This window comes from Mustelus asterias, unplaced genomic scaffold (assembly GCF_964213995.1).
Source record: "Mustelus asterias unplaced genomic scaffold, sMusAst1.hap1.1 HAP1_SCAFFOLD_529, whole genome shotgun sequence".
Taxonomy (NCBI): Eukaryota; Metazoa; Chordata; class Chondrichthyes; order Carcharhiniformes; family Triakidae; genus Mustelus; species Mustelus asterias.
Genome location: NW_027590480.1, coordinates 1 through 22,474, shown reverse-complemented (window position 1 = coordinate 22,474; position 22,474 = coordinate 1). Strand labels below are relative to the sequence as shown.

The following is a 22,474-nucleotide window of genomic DNA, read 5'->3' as shown; positions in this document are numbered from 1 at the left end:
CGAAGTCCCAGGTACTGATCCACGCTGCAAGTTCACCCACTTTATTGCGAATACTCCTGGCATTGAAGTATACACATTTCAAACCCTGCTCCACCCCACCTCTGCAATGCCGTGCATTGCAGTCCCCATCCATGCATCCCTCACTTTCAGCCCCACTACTCAGGATCCCTCCCCCCCCCCGAATCAGTTTAAACCTCCCTGCATGGCCTTAGCAAATTTACCCCCCAGGATATTGGTCCCCTTCTGATTAAGGTGTAGACCATCCTTCTCATAGAGGTCACACCTTCCCCAGTACGAGCCCCAATTGCTTAAGTACCTGAACCCCTCCCTCCTGCACCATCCCCTCAGCCATGAATTCAAACCTTCCCTCTCCCTATTCCTCTCTAAACTATCCCGTGGTACAGGCAAGAGTCCAGAGATAACCACTCTGTCAGTCTTGGCCTTTAGTTTCCACCCCAACTCCATAAATCCCTGCCTAATATCCCCTTCCCCTATCCTCCCTATGTCGTGTGTCCCCACATGTACAATAACTTGTGGTTTATCTCCCTCCCCCCTAAGAGTCTTGAATACCCTGTCAGACACATCCCGGACCCCAGCCCCTGGTAGGCAACACACCAACCCTGAGTCCCTACCTTTAGTTCCGACCCTCCTATCTGTCCCCTTAATTGTGGAGTCCCCAATCACAAGGCCCAGTCTTTTACAGCCCCTAACCACCTGAGCTTTCTCACTCGGCTCACCCCCAGAGATCTGCTCTCTATGCTCAGTTGATTCCTCCTCAACTGTAGCCTCCAGCACCGAAAACCTATTATGGAGGGGAACCGCCCCAGGGGATTGTCTTCCCGATTGCTTCTTACCCCTCCTCCTGGCATTGACCCAAGCCTCATTTCTAGGAGTTACTATTTCTCTATAACTCCTATCAACTTCCACCTCCGCCTCCCGAATTATGCGGAGTTCCTCTACCTCCCCCTCCAGCTCCTTTACACGCTCCTCCAGAAGCTGCAATCTAATGCACTTCTTACAACTAAAATCTCCTGAAACACTACTGGATTTCCTCACCACATACATCCCACAGGAGATGCAGCATACTGCCTGAACTGCCATCCCTGAAGCCATTACCAGCAAGAAAAAAAGAAAACAAAAAACTTCCCCACACTTATAATTAGGTTAGAGGAGGATGGAAGGGTGGGATCCTCTACCAGTGTAGAGGATCGGGTATCTCCTCTGCACCAATTTATAGGGCTAGGGGCCCGAGAGAAAAAAAAAAACTACTACTGAGGGGGAACCACCCAGGTAACTGACTTTTAAAGTTAAAATAAAAACCCTTCCCAGACTCCTTTGCTGCCCACTTCTAGTTTTCACTTTAAACTTGAAAAACTGCTGTTAAAGTAAAGGCCAAAAAAATACACACACTAGCTGACTAATTAAATAAATAAACAATTCAATTAATCCAATTAATCTCTTACCAGCACTGCTGCTTTTCAATCACCCCTCTCAGCTTGCTCCAGTGGATCAATGAGGGGGAACCACCCAGGTAACTGACTTTTAAAGTTAAAATAAAAACCCTTCCCAGACTCCTTTGCTGCCCACTTCTAGTTTTCACTTTAAACTTGAAAAACTGCTGTTAAAGTAAAGGCCAAAAAAATACACACACTAGCTGACTAATTAAATAAATAAACAATTCAATTAATCCAATTAATCTCTTACCAGCACTGCTGCTTTTCAATCACCCCTCTCAGCTTGCTCCAGTGGATCAATGAGGGGGAACCACCCAGGTAACTGACTTTTAAAGTTAAAATAAAAACCCTTCCCAGACTCCTTTGCTGCCCACTTCTAGTTTTCACTTTAAACTTGAAAAACTGCTGTTAAAGTAAAGGCCAAAAAAATACACACACTAGCTGACTAATTAAATAAATAAACAATTCAATTAATCCAATTAATCTCTTACCAGCACTGCTGCTTTTCAATCACCCCTCTCAGCTTGCTCCAGTGGATCAATGAGGGGGAACCACCCAGGTAACTGACTTTTAAAGTTAAAATAAAAACCCTTCCCAGACTCCTTTGCTGCCCACTTCTAGTTTTCACTTTAAACTTGAAAAACTGCTGTTAAAGTAAAGGCCAAAAAAATACACACACTAGCTGACTAATTAAATAAATAAACAATTCAATTAATCCAATTAATCTCTTACCAGCACTGCTGCTTTTCAATCACCCCTCTCAGCTTGCTCCAGTGGATCAATGAGGGGGAACCACCCAGGTAACTGACTTTTAAAGTTAAAATAAAAACCCTTCCCAGACTCCTTTGCTGCCCACTTCTAGTTTTCACTTTAAACTTGAAAAACTGCTGTTAAAGTAAAGGCCAAAAAAATACACACACTAGCTGACTAATTAAATAAATAAACAATTCAATTAATCCAATTAATCTCTTACCAGCACTGCTGCTTTTCAATCACCCCTCTCAGCTTGCTCCAGTGGATCAATGAGGGGGAACCACCCAGGTAACTGACTTTTAAAGTTAAAATAAAAACCCTTCCCAGACTCCTTTGCTGCCCACTTCTAGTTTTCACTTTAAACTTGAAAAACTGCTGTTAAAGTAAAGGCCAAAAAAATACACACACTAGCTGACTAATTAAATAAATAAACAATTCAATTAATCCAATTAATCTCTTACCAGCACTGCTGCTTTTCAATCACCCCTCTCAGCTTGCTCCAGTGGATCAATGAGGGGGAACCACCCAGGTAACTGACTTTTAAAGTTAAAATAAAAACCCTTCCCAGACTCCTTTGCTGCCCACTTCTAGTTTTCACTTTAAACTTGAAAAACTGCTGTTAAAGTAAAGGCCAAAAAAATACACACACTAGCTGACTAATTAAATAAATAAACAATTCAATTAATCCAATTAATCTCTTACCAGCACTGCTGCTTTTCAATCACCCCTCTCAGCTTGCTCAAAATGCACACCAACTTCCAAGTCTAGCACCTGGTCTGGCTCCCAGTCCCTTCATCAATGTCGTTGGCTCTTTAATTACCATTCGAAGTTACCCAGCGAGACGATCAACTATCAAAGCTGGTCCCAGTAGTGCTTCACTAACAACGTTTCGTAGCGAGGATGGCCAATAACTGCCAACAGCATCCACATTCAGAAACCAAACATAGGCACCAGTGAGCCTGTGATGACAATACCAACAATGATATGTACTCATGAAATATTTGTAGAGGGAGATAATGGTGTAACGGTAATAACACTGGTTGGCAATCTGGAGGCCCAAGTCAATGCTTTGGGGACATGGGTTCAAATCCCACCATTACAGCTGGATTATAAAACTGGTAATGGTAACCATGAAACTATCATCGATTATTGTAAAAACTCGTCTGGTTCACTAATGTCCTTTAGGGAAGGAAATTTGCCATCCTTACCCCGGTCTGGCCCACATGTGACTCCAGACCCACAGCAATGTGGTTGACTCTTAACTGCCCTCTGCGGTGGCCAAGCGAGACACTTGGTTCAAGGGCAAAAGTGCTGGCCTTGCCAGTGACACCAAAGAATAAAAGGATTTTGGAGGGCCGAAGAGCCTGTTTCCTGTGCTGTACTGTTCTTTGTTCTTTGATTTATGTGGCATCCTTAAGTTATTGAAATGTCCAAAAGGCACTAAAACAGCAATGTTATTAAATGAAATTTGACACTGAACTACATCGGGAGATATTAGTTCAGGCGACCAAGCTTGGTCAAAGACAACTTTAAGCATCTTAAAGAGGAGGATTCCAGAGATTGGGGTCGAAACAAGTGAAGGCACAAACACCAATGGAGGAGTGATTAAATCTGGAGGTTCTGAAGGCCAGGATGAGAGAAACTCAAGGCGCTTGAAGGATTGTAGGGCTGGAGGAGATTCGAGGTAGGGAGGAGCGAGGAGGCGATGGAAGGATTTGAACATGGGAATTTTAAAAATCAAGGCTGTCAGACTGGGAGACAGTGTGCGCCGGGGATAATGGGCAAGTGGGACAAGGTGCAAATTGGAATAAGGGACTGGGATCATTTTTCATTTTCAGATTGGCTTTGCCTTCTCCTCGTTACTCTCGATCCATTCAAATATCCCCTAGTTCTTCTTTTAATTCATTCGTTGGTCATGGGGCTAATTCCAGATTTTTTTATTGAATTCAAATTCCACCATCTGCCGTGGTGGGATTCAAACCCGGGTCCCCAGAACATTCGCTGAGTTTCTGGATTAATAGTCTAGCGATAATACCACTAGGCCGTCACCTCCCCAGTTCTCCATTGTCTCTCGCCAGCTGCCCTGGAGATTGAGTGCAGCCTCAGCACCATACCAAATTCCAGGCAGTTTTACTTCATGTGAGGCTTGGACCGAGATGAGGTTCTTCGCACGGTTTCAGTTCCGCTCCCTCTAATGTTGCAATCTGCTTGGAAGATAGCCGAGCGAAAGTGATAGAACTGAGGGCATTGGATCTGCCTGAGCAAGCACGACACTGAGAATCAGAGAATCCCTACAGTGCAGAAGGAGGCCATTCAGCCCATCGGGTGTGTACCGACCACAAGCCCTACCCAGGTCCTATTCCTGAAACTGCACATATTTACCCTGCTAACCCCCCTGACAGTAGGGTCAATTCAGCATGGCCAATCAACCTAACCCTTCGGACTCATGAGCTCCAGGCATAACTGGAGATGAACATCAAGCCTGTTCTGGGTATTGGTAGGCCACATGGTCCCCTGCTGTGTCAGTCAATGGCTTCCAACAATGTGGGGTCACAGGCATCAATATTTATTGTCCATTCCTAATTACCCTCGAGAAGGTAGTGGTGAGCTGCCTCCTTGAATCGCTGCATGTGGTGTAGGTACACCCACAGTGCTGTTAAGGAGGGAGTTCCAGGATTTTCACCTAGCGACAGGTGAAGGAACGGCCGATATATTTCCAAGTCAGGATGGTGAGTGACTTGGAGGAGAACTTGCAGGGGCGGAGTTCCCAAGCACACATTATCTTTGTTTTTCTAGGTAATGGTTTTGGAAGGTTCCGTTTGTGACAAGGTCCTGCACTCCTACTGAACCAGGCTTCATCTCCTGGTCTCAACATGATGGTAGAGTGCCGGGGGCCATGAGGTTACAGATTGTGATCGAGTGCAATTCTGCTGATGGCCCAGTGAGCCTTGTGGATGCCCAGTTTTCAGCTGGCAGAGCTGTACTGAATGTATTTTATTTATTAGTCGCAGTGGCACACAGCGTGATGGTACGTGTCCTCAGGAAGAAGACCAGAAACTTGCTTCTGCAGGGACAGTAAACACAGTCATTCAATACTGTCATGGACAGAAGCGTCAGTGACATGGTTAATTACCGAGATCGAGGCCAAGTAGGTTTGGCCCTCTTGTTGGTTCTACTTGCTGACGGCCCGCTCTGGCAGCTGTGTCATTCAGGATGTGGTCAGCCCAGTCAGCAGTGGTGCCAGCACACCACTCATTCCACACAGAGGAGTGCTGATTCATTAGCCGAAGGAAGGCAGTGGGTGGTAATCAGCACAAAGTTTCCGTGCTCATGTTTAAGCTGATGCTGCGAGTCTTCATGGGGTTTGAATCAATATCAAATGCTCTTGGGGCACTCAATCCCAACACACTGTGCCAGGCTGCGATAAGCTGGGCAGTTGGCTGACAGATATAGGGTGACTGGCAGGCGCGCATAACCATCACAGTGGCAGTTAAGAGGCGGGTGTGGAGTCACGTACAGGCGTACAGACCCAGACCAGGCAAGATCTCCCTCCCTACATTAGTGATCTAGGTGGGTTTCCACAATAATCCCAACAACACCAAGCACACTTTGATTGAAACCAAATTTATTCCAGACTTTAAAAAAACAAAACTAAAATTCTCAAACTGCGTCGGTGGAATTGGAACTCATTTTTTAAAAATTCATTCACGAGATGTGGGTGTCGCTAGCTGGACGAGCACTAGGTGTCCATCCCTAACTGCCCCTGAACTGAGTCACTCGCTAAGCCATTTCAGAAGGCAGTTAAGAGTCATCACGTTTCTGTCGGTCTGGAGTCACATGTAGGCCAGACCACTAAAGGACATTCGTGAACCAGCTGGGTTTTTATAACAGTTGGTTACAGTTCCAAGGCCATCATTACCGAGACGAGCTTTTCAATTCCAAATTTTTACGTATTGAATTTGAATTCCACCAGCTGCTGTGGTGGGATTTGAACCCGTGTGCTCAGAGTGTTCATTAGCCTGGACTGTCAGTCCAGTGGAATTACCACTACACCCCTCAAAGGCGAAGATAGGGATTTAGAAGAGTATACGGCTTGTAGGAAGGGACTAAAGAAGGAAATTAGGAGAGCCAGAAGGGGTCACGAGAAGGCCCTGGCAGGTAGGATTAAGGAGAACCCTAAGGCGTTCTAGAAATATGTGAAGAGTAAAAGGATGAGACGTGATGGAATAGGGCCTATAAAAGGTGAAGGCGGGAAAGTCTGAACGGAACCAGTAGAAATGGCAGAGGTGCTTAATGAGTATTTTGCCTCGGTTTTCACAGAGAAGGACCTGGGTGGATGCACTGCGGGCGTGCGGTGGACTGAAAGGATTGAGTATGTGGACTTTAAGAAAGAGGTTGTGCTGGAATCTTTGAATGGCATCAAGATAGATAAGTCGCCGGGTCCGGATGGGATGTACCCCAGGTTACTGTGGGAGGTGAGGGAGGAGATTGCAGAGCCTCTGGCGATGATCTTTGCGTCGTCAATGGAGACAGGAGAGGTGCCGGAGGATTGCGGATGTGGTTCCTATTTTCAAGAAGGGGAATAGGGATAACCCAGGTAATTACCGACCGGTGAGTCTAACCTCAGTGGTTGGTAAACTGATGGAGAAGATCCTGAGGGACAGGATATATGAGCATTTAGAGAAGTTTAGTATGCTCAAGAATACGCAGCATGGCTTTGTCAAGGGCAGATCGTGCCTTACGAGACTGGTGGAGTTCTTCGAAAATGTGACTAAACACATTGACGAAGGGAAGGTGGTAGATGTGGTTTATATGGATTTTAGCAAGGCGTTCGATAAGGTCCCCCATGCAAGGCTTCTAGAAAAAGTGAGAGGGCATGGGATCCAAGGGGCTGCTGCCCGGTGGATCCAGAACTGGCTTGCCCAAAGGAGGCAGAGAGTGGGTATAGATGGGTCTTTTTCTAAATGGAGGTCGGTCACCAGTGGTGTGCCCCAGGGATCTGTTCTGGGACCCTTGCTGTTTGTCATTTTCATAAATGACCTGGATGAGGAAGCGGAGGGATGGGTTGGTAAGTTTGCCAATGACACGAAGGCTGGTGGGGTTGTGGATAGTCTGGAGGGATGTCAGAAGTTACAGAGGGACATAGATAGGATGCAAGACTGGGCGGAGAAGTGGCAGATGGACTTCAACCCAGATAAATGCGTCGTGGTCCATTTTGGTAGGACAAATGGGATGAAGGAGTACAATATAAAGGGAAAGACTCTTAGTACGGTAGAGGATCAGCAGGACCTTGGGGTCCGGGTCCACAGGACTCTGAAATCGGCCCCGCAGGTGGAGGAGGTGGTTAGGAAGGCGTATGGTGTGCTGGCCTTTATCAATCGAGGGATTGAGTTTAGGAGTCCGGGGATAATGATGCAGCTATATAAGACCCTCGTCAGACCCCACTTGGAGTACTGTGCTCAGTTCTGGTCGCCTCACTATAGGAAGGATGTGGAAAAGATTGAAAGGGTGCAGAGGAGATTTACAAGGATGTTGCCTGGATTGAGTGGCATGCCTTATGAGGATAGGCTGAGGGAGCTCGGTCTTTTCTCCTTGGAGAGCCGAAGGATGAGAGGAGACCTAGTCCGGATGGGATTTATCCAAGGATTCTCTGGGAGGCAAGAGAAGTGATTGCAGAGCCTCTGGCTCTGATCTTCAGGTCGTCGTTGGCCTCTGGTATAGTACCAGAAGATTGGAGGTTAGCGAATGTTGTCCCATTGTTTAAGAAGGGGAACAGAGACTTCCCCGGGAATTATAGACTGGTGAGTCTCACTTCTGTTGTCGGCAAGATGTTGGAAAAAATTATAAGGGATAGGATTTATAGTTATTTGGAGAGTAATGAATTGATAGGTGATAGTCAGCATGGTTTTGTGGCAGGTAGGTCGTGCCTTACTAACCTTATTGAGTTTTTTGAGAAAGTGACCAAGGAGGTGGATGGGGGCAAGGCAGTGGACGTGGTATATATGGATTTTAGTAAGGCGTTTGATAAGGTTCACCATGGTAGGCTTCTGCAGAAAATGCAGATGTATGGGATTGGGGGTGATCTAGGAAATTGGATCAGGAATTGGCTAGCGGATAGGAAACAGAGGGTGGTGGTTGATAGTAAATATTCATCATGGAGTGCGGTTACAAGTGGTGTACCTCAGGGATCTGTTTTGGGGCCACTGCTGTTTGTAATATTTATTAATGATCTGGATGAGGGTATAGTTGGGTGGATTAGCAAATTTGCTGATGACACCAAAGTCGGTGGTGTGGTAGACAGTGAGGAAGGGTGTCGTAGTTTGCAGGAAGACTTAGACAGGTTGCAAAGTTGGGCCGAGAGGTGGCGGATGGAGTTTAATGCGGAGAAGTGTGAGGTAATTCACTTTGGTAGGAATAACAGATGTGTTGAGTATAGGGCTAACGGGAGGACTTTGAATAGTGTGGAGGAGCAGAGGGATCTAGGTGTATGTGTGCATAGATCCCTGAAAGTTGGGAATCAAGTAGATAAGGTTGTTAAGAAGGCATATGGTGTCTTGGCGTTTATTGGTAGGGGATTGAATTTAGGAGTCGTAGCGTTATGTTGCAACTGTACACAACTCTGGTGCGGCCGCACTTGGAGTACTGTGTGCAGTTCTGGTCCCCACATTACAGGAAGGATGTGGAGGCTTTGGAGAGGGTGCAGAGGAGGTTTACCAGGATGTTGCCTGGTATGGAGGGGAGATCCTATGAGGAGAGGCTGAGGGATTTGGGATTGTTTTCGCTGGAAAGGCGGCGGCTAAGAGGGGATCTTATTGAAACATATAAGATGATTAGAGGTTTAGATAGGGTGGATAGTGATAGCCTTTTTCCTCTGATGGAGAAATCCAGCACGAGGGGGCATGGCTTTAAATTGAGGGGGGGTAGTTATAGAACCGATGTCAGGGGTAGGTTCTTTACCCAGAGGGTGGTGAGGGATTGGAATGCCCTGCCAGCATCAGTAGTAAATGCGCCTAGTTTGGGGGCGTTTAAGAGATCCGTAGATAGGTTCATGGACGAAAAGAAATTGGTTTAGGTTGGAGGGTCACAGTTTTTTTTTAACTGGTCGGTGCAACATCGTGGGCCGAAGGGCCTGTTCTGCGCTGTAATGTTCTATGTTCTATGTTCTAATAGAGGTGTATAAGATGTTGAGAGACATAGATCGGATGGACTCTCAGAGGCTTTTTCCCAGGGTGGAAATGGCTGCTACGAGAGGACACAGGTTTAAGGTGCTGGGGGTAGGTACAGGGGAGATGTTAGGGGTAAGTTTTTCCACACAGATGGTGGTGGGCGAGTGGAATCGGCTGCTGTCAGGGATGGTGGAGGCGAACTCAATAGGGTCTTTTAAGAGACTCCTGGATGAGTACATGGAGCTTAATAGGATGGAGGGTTATAGGTAGGTCTAGAAGGTCGGGATGTGTTCGGCACAACTTGTGGGCCGAAGGGCCTGTTTGTGCTGTAGTTTTTCTATGTTTCTAAAGCTTCCTTAAAAATTCTCAAGACAGTAAACTTCTGATACCAGGAACAATCTTCATTGTCCCAACAATACAGCACAGCCATGATCTGACTGGAAGGGCCGAATGGCCTCCTCTCTGTAAGGTGAGATGAAATAGGCAGGAGGATACTCACTTATAGGGAAACACTGCATAGTGCGGCGCCAAATGGCCCATTTCTGTCCGGTAGGGTTTGACTGGGTGGATTCAGTTTCTCCCTGGCTGGGGTCACAGTCTCAGGTTAAAGGTGTTCGTCATTTAAAACTGAGATAAGGAAATAATTCTTCACTCAGTACTGTAAACCTTTAAGTTTGTCGATCCCCAACAGTGTCTATAGATATGGAGTCATTGTGTACATTCGAGACTGAGATCGACAGATAGTTGGACACTGAGTGAATCACACTCAGGATGTGGGTGGGGACAGTGTGGGAAAGTGAAGCTAATGTAGAAGATCAGCCATGGTCTTACTGAATGGCAGAAAAGGCCCGAGGCGTCAGGAGCTGCTCCCAATCCCATTTAAACTGCTCTCTCCCAGACGCAAGGGGTTAACATTGGGCTGGTGTTGACATATTTGCTTATTTCACAATTCAATGGGGACTGGGTCACATGACAGGCTGTAGAGCGACACAGTTAATAACAACAGAAATTAGTCAGCCCCGTCCATGTCATACTGAGAGCAACAGCCACTCAGGGGAGGGGATGAATGAACCTCAATAAAACAAGGTACATCAGCAGCCGTCAGTCACTGGATAGTGTGACTTGTGGCTGGCGTGAGACTCAAACACGTGGCACTTACAGGGGGCGGTGGTCCCATTCTGCACCACATTCCGCGACTTCCAGTGCACCCTGTGAGAGGCAGAATGGGAATCTTGTCCTCTTTCCACCCCCCTCTGACTTCCCACCCCGCCTCCCCTTCCCACCCCCCACCACCATCACTCCCAAACTCTCAGCTTCAACCTGTTCAATCCTGCACCCTGCTTGTTTTGGTTATCTCACCAGCATCAGCTGCTGTACGGCCTGTGTTTGCTCTCTCACACACGCAATCCCAGATAGTGAACACAAACAGATTATTCACTCTCAGGTACTGGTGACTGTAACCAAGCCTGACCCTCTTCACACGACACACACACACGCCCCCCCCCACAGGCACACACACACACTCATAACAATAAGTGTTCACATACATGGATAGACTCTTGCAATTTTCAATAGGATTCATTCCTGATTGGCAGCAGGAACTCTGGCTGATCTTTCCCTGCCTCAGGGACAGGAACATTCACCATCGCCCCCAGCTCCTGTTCCACTCTGACCAGCTGATAGGGGCCCAGCGGGGAAAGCTGCTCAGATCCCCAGCGTGTGATCCCCTCATAGTTTATCCTTAAACAAAGCCAAAACATTTACCTTATTTTTTTTAAATCACAGGGGGAGATAGATGGTAGCATAATGGCAATGCCACTGGACTAGTAATCCAGGGACCCAAGTTAATGCTCTGGGGGACATGGGTTCAAATCCCACCGTGACAGCTGGTGGAATTTAAATTAAATTAATGAGGCTGAAATTGAAAACTAGTCTCTGTAATGATGACCACGAAACTATCACCGTTTGTTGTAAAAACCCATATGTTCATTAATGTCCTTTAGGGAAGGAAATCTGCCGTCTTCTGGCAGATTTCTGTGGCTCTGGAACCACAATGTGGCTGATACTTAACTGCCCCCTGAGGCAACTCAGCAAACAACTCAGTTCAAGGGCAATTAAGGATGAGTAACAAATGCTGGCCTTGCCAGCGACGTCCATATCCCATGAAAGAGTAAAAATAAAATCCCATAATCAGATCTCACATTCAGAACCAGCACCAGGGTAGGAATAGGGTGGGGCAAAGTTTTCAGTCCACACAACCAAGGCTGTAGATAGATTTGAGAAAAATAGTCATCCCAACTCTTCGGAGTTAAACTAAGCAATTAACACAACCCCTGGATGGATCATTCTCTTCAACACCAAGCGATCAGGTTGTGAGTTTATGATTTGAATTTCTACAAGAGATTCCTCCACAGTTTGTCTCTTCCTGATAATCTAAAGTGCACTAAAGAAATAATCATCTAATCATTTAAACACGGCAAAACAGGATTTTCAAGAATTGCCTTACAGCACAGAAAGACGTCATTTGTTACTCTGTGTCATTTCTTTGAATAACAATTAGTTCCACTGCCCTGAGAGGTGAAAACACTTTCCCCAAGTTTACATCCAACTCTACATTGAATATTACGATACAATCTGTTTTCGTTGAATTCAGATCCGTGTAGAAGAAAACAATCCCACTCATCGTTCCCTCTGGTTCTTTCGCCAATTATCTTGTCCTCTCGCCATGGGAAATAGATTCTCCCCCCCCCCCCCCCACACGTGATCAGTCATTTTATTTCTTAGTTACACAAGCTTTATCAAATAAACAACTATTCCATAAACTGGAATGGTCAGGACGCCTGATAATTTACTGATTAGATTTACTCCAGGTTAAAGTGGTTTATTTGACAGCACTAGCTTTCGGAGTCTCAAGCTTCTTCATCAGGTGAGTGAGGACTTGTGTTCACAAACAGGGCATATAAAGACACAAACTCAATTTACAAGATAATGGTTGGAATGCGAGTCTTTACAGATAATCAAGTCTTAAAGGTACAGACAATGTGAGTGGAGAGAGGGCCAAGCACAGGTTAAAGAGATGTGTATTGTCTCCAGACAGGACAGTTAGTGAGATTTTGCAAGCCCAGGCAAGTCGTGGGGGTTACAGATAGTGTGACATGAACTCAAGGTCCCAGTTGAGGCCGTCCTCATGTGTGCGGAACTTGGCTATCAGTTTCTGCTCAGCGATTCGGCGTTGTCGTGCGTCATGAAGGCCGCCTTGGAGAACTTACCCGAAGATCAGAGGCTGAATGCCCGTGATATATGCGCATTTAGAACGGAATAATCTCATTAGCGATAGACAGCATGGTTTTGTACGAGGGAGGTCATGCCTCACAAATTTGGTTGAGTTTTTTGAGGAGGTGACAAAAACGATTGACGAGGGAAGGGCCGTGGATGTCGTCCATATGGATTTTAGTAAAGCGTTTGACAAGGTCCCTCATGGCAGGCTGGTGCAAAAGGTTAAATCTCTCGGGATAAAAGGTGAGCTAGCTAGATGGGTGGAGAACTGGCTTAGCCATAGAAGACAGAGGGTAACAGTGGAGGGGTCTTTTTCCGGTTGGAGGTCTGTGACTAGTGGTGTTCACAGTAAGGAGTCTAACAACACCAGGTTAAAGTCCAACAGATTTATTTGGTCGCAAATAGTTTACCCCAGTCCAACGCCGGCATTTCCACATCATGACTAGTGGTGTTCCGCCGGGCTCTGTACTGGGACCTCTGCTGTTTGTGATATATATATATAAATGATTTGGAGGAAGATGTAGCTGGTGTGATCAGTAAGTTTGCGGACGACACAAAGATTGCTGGAGTTGCAGATAGTGATGAACATTGTCAGAGAATACAGCAGGATATAGATAGGCTGGAACATTGTGCGGAGAAATGGCAGATGGAATTTAATCCAGATAAATGCGAAGTGATGCATTTCGGTAAATCTAATATAAGGGGGAGCTATACAATAAATGGCAGAACCATCAGGAGTATAGACACACAGAGGGACCTGGGTGTACAAGTCCACAGATCCTTAAAGGTGTCAGCACAGGTGGAGAGGGTGGTGAAGAAGGCATATGGCATGCTTGCCTTTATTGGACGGGACATAGAATATAAAAGTTGGCATATGATGTTGCAGATGTATAGAACGATGGTTAGGCCACATTTGGAACACTGCGTCCAGTTCTGGTCGCCACACTACCAGAAGGACGTGGAGGCTTTGGAAAGAGTATAGAGAAGGTTTACCAGGATGTTGCCTGGTATGGAGGGTCTTATCTATGAGGAGAGATTGGGTAAACTGGGGTTGTTCTCCCTGGAAAGACGGAGGATGAGGGGCGACCTAACAGAGGTGTATAAAATTATGAAGGGCATAGATAGGGTGAACAGTGGGAAGCTTTTTCCCAGGTCGGAGGTGACGAACACAAGGGGTCACGAGTTCAAGGTGAGGGGGGCAAGGTTCAACACAGATGTCAGGGGGACGTATTTTACACAGAGGGTGGTGGTGGAATGCACTGCCAAGCAAGGTGATTGAGGCGGACACGCTGGGATCGTTTAAGACTTATCTAGATAACCACATGAACAGACTGGGAATAGAGGGATACAAAAGAATGGTCTAGTGGGCACATGAGCAGCGCAGGCTTGGAGGGCCAAAGGGCCTGTTCCTGTGCTGTATTGTTCTTTGACTGCTGAAGTGTTCCCCGACTGGAAGGGAACACTCCTGCCTGGTGATTGTCGAGCAGTGTTCGTTCATTCGTTGTTGTAGCGTCTGCATAGTCTCCCCAATGTACCATGCCTCGGGACATTCTTGCCTGCAGCAGATCAGGTAGACAACGTTGGCCGAGTCGCAAGAGTATGTACCATGTACATGGTGGATGGTATTCTCACGAGAGATGATGGCATCTGTGCCGTACATTATCTTGTAAATTGAGTTTATGTCTATATATGCCCTGTTTGTGAACACAAGTCCTCACTCACCTGATGAAGGAGCTTGAGACTCCGAAAGCTCGTGCTGTCAAATAAACCTGTTGGACTTTAACCTGGTGTTGTGAGACTCCTTACGGTGCTTACCCCAGTCCAACGCCGGCATCTCCACATCATAGATTTACTCCATCAGTTTGGAATCAGGGAGTTAATTGTTGCCCAATTCTGATGAAGGATGGTGCAGAGTCGATGGGCTGAATGGCCTCATTCTGCACTGTGGGGATTCTATGATTCCACGGACCGTAATTATTGTCGAATTTTAATTGCTTGTTACACAGTAACAGCCAGTCCGGACATAGCAAGATCCCAACCAGCATCAAGTGAGTGGAATGACATACATCATGTGGGTTTGCTTTGGGGGAAAATGCTGGCCTATCGACCAAGAGAACTCACCAGCCCTCAAACAAACTCAGATTTAGTCCAAATTACAAAAACTCTAAAAACCAAGGGTAGCACAGTGGTTAGCACTGCTGCCTCAAGGCGCCCAGATTCGATTCCTGGCTTGGGTCACTGTCTGTGTGGAGTCTGCACGTTCTCCCCGTGTCTGCGTGGGTTTCCTCCGGGTGCTCCGGTTTCCTCCCACAGTCTGAAAGACATGCTGGTTAGGTGTATTGGCCATGCTAAATTCTCCCTCAACGTACCCAAACAGGCGCTAGAGTGTGACAACTAGGGGATTTTCACAGTAACTTCATTGCAATGTTAATGTACTTGTAACACTAATAAAAAAACTTTTTTAAAAAGGCACAAACTTTCAGCTCATATCAATATTTGAGATGTTGCATTTCTGTAGCGCCTTACACAATCTGTGAATGAGCCAAGCATTTTACAGCCAGGGCCATTGAATGCTCTGTCAGAATGTAGGTCACACAGCAGACAATTTGTGCACAGCAAGATCTCACCAGCCACGCCGTGATAATTTGTTTTTTTTTTAAAAAGTAATGCTGGTTGAGGCACAAACATTGGTCCAGGCCACTGGATTTAACATCCTCCTCCTCCTCCTCAAAATCCTGACATGGGAACTTCTACATCCACCCGAGAGGGCAGTCACACCTTTACTTTAATGTCCCATTGGATAAAAATGGTGGCAGCAGCAGTGCAGCACCCCCTCGGTACTGCACTGGGAGTGTGAAGCTGCACCTTGTACTGTCCGAAGTGGGACTTGAACCAACAATAGTCTGACTTGGGGGATGAAGCCATGTTGAATCTCTCCGTAAGGCTCTGGTTAGGCAATAGAGCAGTGTCCAATTCTGCTCACCACACTTCTAGGCACAGGCGAGGGTCCTCGAGAGAGAGAGAGAGTGCAGAGGAGATTTGCCAGAATGGTACCAGGGATGGGAGATTGTTTTTTGGTGAGGGAGCTGGGGTTATTCGTGCGAAGGAGAGATATGAGCAAGATTGCGGTGGGTCTAGTTGACGCAGGCAAAGAAAAGCTGTTCCATTAGCTGATGGGACAAGGTCTAGGGAGAGACAGATTTAAGGTTCTGGGCAAGAGATGGGAAATGGAGGAGGGGGGGGGGGGGGTGTGGGGGGTCGGGGAAGCAGAGTGAGGGGTGGTTTGAAACGTGAAGAACTTGTCTTTTTACCCAGCAGAAGTGGTAATAGAACATAGAAAAAATACAGCACAAACAGGCCCTTTGGCCCACAAGTTGTGCCGGTCACGTCCCTACCTACCTAGGCTTATATATAGGCTTACCTCTAACCCTCAATCCTATTAAGTTCCATGTACTCATCCAGAAGTCTCTTAAAAGACCCTATCGAGTTTGCCTCCACCACCACTGACGGCAGCCGATTCCACTCACCCACCACCCTCTGAGTGAAAAACTTACCCCTGACATCTCCTCTGTACCTACTCCCCTGCACCTTAAACCTGTGTCCTCTCATAGCAGCTATTTCAGCCCTGGGAAAAAGCCTCCGAGAATCCACCCGATCTATACCTCTCAACATCTTGTACACCTCTATCAGGTCACCTCTCATCCTTCGTCTCTCCAAGGAGAAAAGACCGAGCTCCCTCAACCTATCCTCATAAGGCATGCCAACCAATCCAGGCAACATCCTTGTAAATCTTCTCTGCACCCTTTCAATAATTTCCACATCCCTCCTGTAATGAGGCGACCAGAACTGAGCACAGTACTCCATGTGGGGTCTGACGAGGGTCTTATAAAGCTGTATCATTATCTCCCGACTCCTAAACTCAATCCCTCGATTGATAAAGGCCAGCACACCATACGCCTGCTTTACCACCTCCTCTCCCTGCGAGGCCGATTTAAGAGTCCTATGGACCCAGACCCCAAGGTCCTTCTGATCCTCTACACTGCTAAGAATGGTACCCTTCATATTATACTCCTTCATCCCATTTGACCTGCCAAAATGGACCACTACACATTTATCCGGGTTGAAGTCCATCTGCCACTTCTCCGCCCAGTCTTGCATCCTATCTATGTCACGCTGCAGCTTCTGACATCCCTCCAAACTATCCACAACACCACCAACCTTTGTGTCGTCGGCAAACTTACCAACCCATCCCTCCACTTCCTCATCCAGGTCATTTATGAAAATGACAAACAGCAAGGGTCCCAGAACAGATCCCTGGGGCACTCCACTGGTGACCGACCTTCATTCAGAAAAAGACCCGTCTACAACCACTCTCTGCCTTCTGCAGGCAAGCCAGTTCTGGATCCACAAGGCAACAGCCCCTTGGATCCCATGCCCTCTCACTTTCTCGAGAAGTCTTGCATGGGGACCTTATCGAACACCTTGCTGAAGTCCATGTAAACCACATCTACCGCTTTTCCTTCATCAACGTGTTTAGTCACATTTTCAAAGAACTCCACCAGGCTCGTAAGGCACGATTTGCCTTTGACAAAGCCGTGCTGACGACTTTTGAGCATACTAAACTTCTCTAAATGTTCATAAATACTGTCCCTCAGGATCTTCTCCATCAACTTACCAACCACTGAGGTTAGACTCACCGGTCGGTAATTTCCTGGGCTATCCCTATTCCCTTTCTTGAATATAGGAACCACATCCGCAATCCTCCAATCCTCCGGAATCTCTCCCGTCTCCATCAACGACGCAAAGATCATCGCCAGAAGCTCTGCAATCTCTTCCCTCACCTCCCACAGTAACCTGGGGTACATCCCATCCAGTCCCGTCGACCTATCTATCTTGATGCTATTCAAGATTTCCAACACATCCTCATTCTTAATGTCCACATACTCAATCTTTTCAGTCCGCCTCAATCACGAGCTTTCAGAGCACAGCTCCTTCATCAGGTGATGAAGGAGCGGCGCTCCAAAAGCTGGCAATACCAAATAAACCTGTCGGACTTTAACCTGGTGTTGTGAGACTTCTTATTGCACAGTGGAAGATGGAGACATAGACCATGAAAGGGAAATCTGATGGGCATTAGGGAAATAAACTTGCAGGGCTGCAGGGATTGAGGCAGCAGGGACTGGATTACTCCAGGGAGAGTTCACATGGATCTACAAGATTGAATAGACTCCTTCTGGGCCCCAATGATTATGAGGAGTAAGAGGGATATGGGACTGAGCCATGGGCCTAACATTCAATTTGATTGAAGCTCTCCCAATCCTTATTAAGGCAAGAGGATTGGGGATTGGATGAAGGGGGAGAGGGGCAGAGGAGGACTGGATGGGGGCAGAGGAGGACTGGATGGGGGGAGAGGAGGACTGGATGGGGGGGGACTGGATGGGGGGGGGGGACTGGATGGGGGGGGGGGGACTGGATGGGGGGGGGGGACTGGATGGGGGGGGGGACTGGATGGGGGGGGGGGACTGGATGGGGGGGGGGGACTGGATGGGGGGGGGGACTGGATGGGGGGGGGGGACTGGATGGGGGGGGGGGGGACTGGATGAGGGGGGGGGGGACTGGATGGGGGGGGGGGGGACTGGATGGGTGATGGGGGGGGGACTGGATGGGGGGGGGGGACTGGATGGGGGGGGGGGACTGGATGGGGGGGGGGGGACTGGATGGGGGGGGGGGGACTGGATGGGGGGGGGGGGACTGGATGGGGGGGGGGGGACTGGATGGGGGGGGGGGACTGGATGGGGGGGGGGACTGGATGGGGGGGGGACTGGATGGGGGGGGGACTGGATGGGGGGGGGACTGGATGGGGGGGGGACTGGATGGGGGGGGGGACTGGATGGGGGGGGGGACTGGATGGGGGGGGGGACTGGATGGGGGGGGGGACTGGATGGGGGGGGGACTGGATGGGGGGGGGACTGGATGGGGGGGGGGACTGGATGGGGGGGGGGACTGGATGGGGGGGGGACTGGATGGGGGGGGGGACTGGATGGGGGGGGGACTGGATGGGGGGGGGACTGGATGGGGGGGGGACTGGATGGGGGGGGGACTGGATGGGGGGGGGACTGGATGGGGGGGGGACTGGATGGGGGGGGGACTGGATGGGGGGGGGACTGGATGGGGGGGGGGGACTGGATGGGGGGGGGACTGGATGGGGGGGGGGGACTGGATGGGGGGGGGGACTGGATGGGGGGGGGACTGGATGGGGGGGGGGACTGGATGGGGGGGGGGACTGGATGGGGGGGGGGACTGGATGGGGGACTGTTGGGGGACTGGATGGGGGGGGGGACTGGATGGGGGGGGGACTGGATGGGGGGGGGGACTGGATGGGGGGGGGGGACTGGATGGGGGGGGGGGACTGGATGGGGGGGGGGACTGGATGGGGGGGGGGACTGGATGGGGGGGGGGACTGGATGGGGGGGGGGACTGGATGGGGGGGGGGGACTGGATGGGGGGGGGGACTGGATGGGGGGGGGGACTGGATGGGGGGGGGGGACTGGATGGGGGGGGGGGACTGGATGGGGGGGGGGGACTGGATGGGGGGGGGGGACTGGATGGGGGGGGGGACTGGATGGGGGGGGGGACTGGATGGGGGGGGGACTGGATGGGGGGGGGGACTGGATGGGGGGGGGGACTGGATGGGGGGGGGGACTGGATGGGGGGGGGGACTGGATGGGGGGGGGGACTGGATGGGGGGGGGGACTGGATGGGGGGGGGGACTGGATGGGGGGGGGGACTGGATGGGGGGGGGGACTGGATGGGGGGGGGGACTGGATGGGGGGGGGACTGGATGGGGGGGTGGGACTGGATGGGGGGTGGGACTGGATGGGGGGGGGGAGGGGGGGGGGGGACTGGATGGGGGGGGGGACTGGATGGGGGGGGGACTGGATGGGGGGGGGGACTGGATGGGGGGGGGGACTGGATGGGGGGGGGGACTGGATGGGGGGGGGGACTGGATGGGGGGGGGGACTGGATGGGGGGGGGGACTGGATGGGGGGGGGGACTGGATGGGGGGGGGGACTGGATGGGGGGGGGGGACTGGATGGGGGGGGGGGACTGGATGGGGGGGGGGACTGGATGGGGGGGGGGACTGGATGGGGGGGGGGACTGGATGGGGGGGGGGACTGGATGGGGGGGGGACTGGATGGGGGGGGGGACTGGATGGGGGGGGGGACTGGATGGGGGGGGGGACTGGATGGGGGGGGGACTGGATGGGGGGGGGGACTGGATGGGGGGGGGGGGGACTGGATGGGGGGACTGGTTGGGGGGGGACTGGATGGGGGGGGGGGGGACTGGATGGGGGGGGGGGGACTGGATGGGGGGGGGGGACTGGATGGGGGGGACTGATGGGGGGGACTGGATGGGGGGGCGGGGACTGGATGGGGGGGGGGGGACTGGATGGGGGGGGGGGACTGGATGGGGGGGGGGGGACTGGATGGGGGGGGGGACTGGATGGGGGGGGGGGACTGGATGGGGGGGGGGGGACTGGATGGGGGGGGGGGGACTGGATGGGGGGGGGGGGACTGGATGGGGGGGGGGGACTGGATGGGGGGGGGGACTGGATGGGGGGGGGGGACTGGATCGGGGGGGGGGGACTGGATGGGGGGGGGGACTGGATGGGGGGGGGGAAAGAGGGGGACTGGATGGGGGGGGAAGAGGGGGACTGGATGGGGGGGGAAGAGGGGGACTGGATGGGGGGGGAAGAGGGGGACTGGATGGGGGGGGGGGGAGAGGGGGACTGGATGGGGGGGGGGGGAGAGGGGGACTGGATGGGGGGGGGGGGAGAGGGGGACTGGATGGGGGGGGGGGGGGGAAGAGGGGGACTGGATGGGGGGGGGGGGGAAGAGGGGGACTGGATGGGGGGGGGGGGAAGAGGGGGACTGGATGGGGGGGGGAAGAGGGGGACTGGATGGGGGGGGGAAGAGGGGGACTGGATGGGGGGGGGAAGAGGAGGGACTGGATGGGGGGGGAAGAGGGGGACTGGATGGGGGGGGGAAGAGGGGGACTGGATGGGGGGGGAAGAGGGGGACTGGATGGGGGGGGGAAGAGGGGGACTGGATGGGGGGGGAAGAGGGGGACTGGATGGGGGGGGGAAGAGGGGGACTGGATGGGGGGGGGAAGAGGGGGACTGGATGGGGGGGGAAGAGGGGGACTGGATGGGGGGGGGAAGAGGGGGACTGGATGGGGGGGGGAAGAGGGGGACTGGATGGGGGGGGGAAGAGGGGGACTGGATGGGGGGGGAAGAGGGGGACTGGATGGGGGGGGAAGAGGGGGACTGGATGGGGGGGGAAGAGGGGGACTGGATGGGGGGGGGGAAGAGGGGGACTGGATGGGGGGGAAGAGGGGGACTGGATGGGGGGGGGAAGAGGGGGACTGGATGGGGGGGGAAGAGGGGGACTGGATGGGGGGGGGAAGAGGGGGACTGGATGGGGGGGGAAGAGGGGGACTGGATGGGGGGGGGAAGAGGGGGACTGGATGGGGAGGGGGATGGGGGGGATGGACTGGATGGGGAGGGGGATGGGGGGGATGGACTGGATGGGGGGGGAAGGACTGGATGGGGGGGGGAAGGACTGGATTGGGGATAGGGGGGGAAGGACTGGATGGGGGGGGGAAGGACTGGATGGGGGGGGGAAGGACTGGATGGGGGGGGGAAGGACTGGATGGGGGGGGGGAAGGACTGGATGGGGGGGGGGAAGGACTGGATGGGGGGGGGAAGGACTGGATGGGGGGGGGAAGGACTGGATGGGGGGGGGAAGGACTGGATGGGGGGGGGGAAGGACTGGATGGGGGGGGGAAGGACTGGATGGGGGGGGGGAAGGACTGGATGGGGGGGGGGGGAAGGACTGGATGGGGGGGGGGGGGAAGGACTGGATGGGGGGGGGGAAGGACTGGATGGGGGGGGGGGAAGGACTGGATGGGGGGGGAAGGACTGGATGGGGGGGGAAGGACTGGATGGCGGGGGGGGGGGAGAGGAGGACTGGATGGCGGGGGGGGGGGAAGAGGACTGGAGGGGGGGGGAAGAGGAGTGGAGGGGGGGGGGGGGAGTCAGACTGACTGTAATTGACAATTAACTGAAATTAACCTGGAGGTGCTGGAATTAAGAGTGCGCACCCGCAAATCACCTGTACCGCCTCCCCCCGCTTACCTGCAGCCTGAAGCGAAAGTCCTGGGTGCTCGCCCCCCTCACCCTCTCCACCACCCCGGCCACCAGGTAGTTGGTGCGGAAGTTCTTGGAGCTGAACTGCCGGCGGCACTGGGGACAGGACACGGCGGTGCGGGAACCTCGCCAGAATCGCAGGATGCATTTCTTACAGAAATGGTGCATACACTCCAGCATAACCGGCTCCTGAAACATCTCACAGCAAATACAGCAGGTCAGCTCATCCGTAACCCCCTCCATCCTGCACCCTACCCCCCAACTCTGCAAACTTTCCAAAACTTCGCCCAAGATCTTCAACCGCTTTCGATTTCAGCCCGTGCTCCACCCCCAGGGCTTTTTTCCACTCACTCGTTCCTTTCTTTCCATCCCCCTGTTAAACCAATGAAATCGCAGACAACAAGGCAGTTTGCAGTATCTCTCAGCCAGTTTAGCCCAATGACAGCTGCAGCCTGGCAGGCTAGGGGTGGGACTGAGAGAGGGGGAGTGTGGCCAGGGCTGATCTGCCTCCTGTAGCTCCACTGCAACTTGGCAAAGACTGCGAACAAAGATCAGTGTTCAGGCCCCGCAGAAACTAGAGCAGAGGTTACAACACATCACTGTGTAGAAAATGCACC

General features: G+C 51.6%; 1 protein-coding gene across 1 annotated transcript in view; it reads right to left on the bottom strand.

Annotated features, from left to right (window-relative positions):
* trim105 (tripartite motif containing 105) overlaps window positions 1–22,232 on the bottom strand; it is a 38,969-nt gene extending 16,737 nt beyond the window's left edge. The window contains exon 1 of the mRNA XM_078204962.1: window positions 21,846–22,232. Coding sequence (XP_078061088.1) covers window positions 21,846–22,100 — 255 coding nt within the window. The 5' untranslated portion in view covers window positions 22,101–22,232. The remainder of the gene's footprint in view (window positions 1–21,845) is intronic.
* Between the last annotated feature and the right edge of the window lie 242 nt (window positions 22,233–22,474).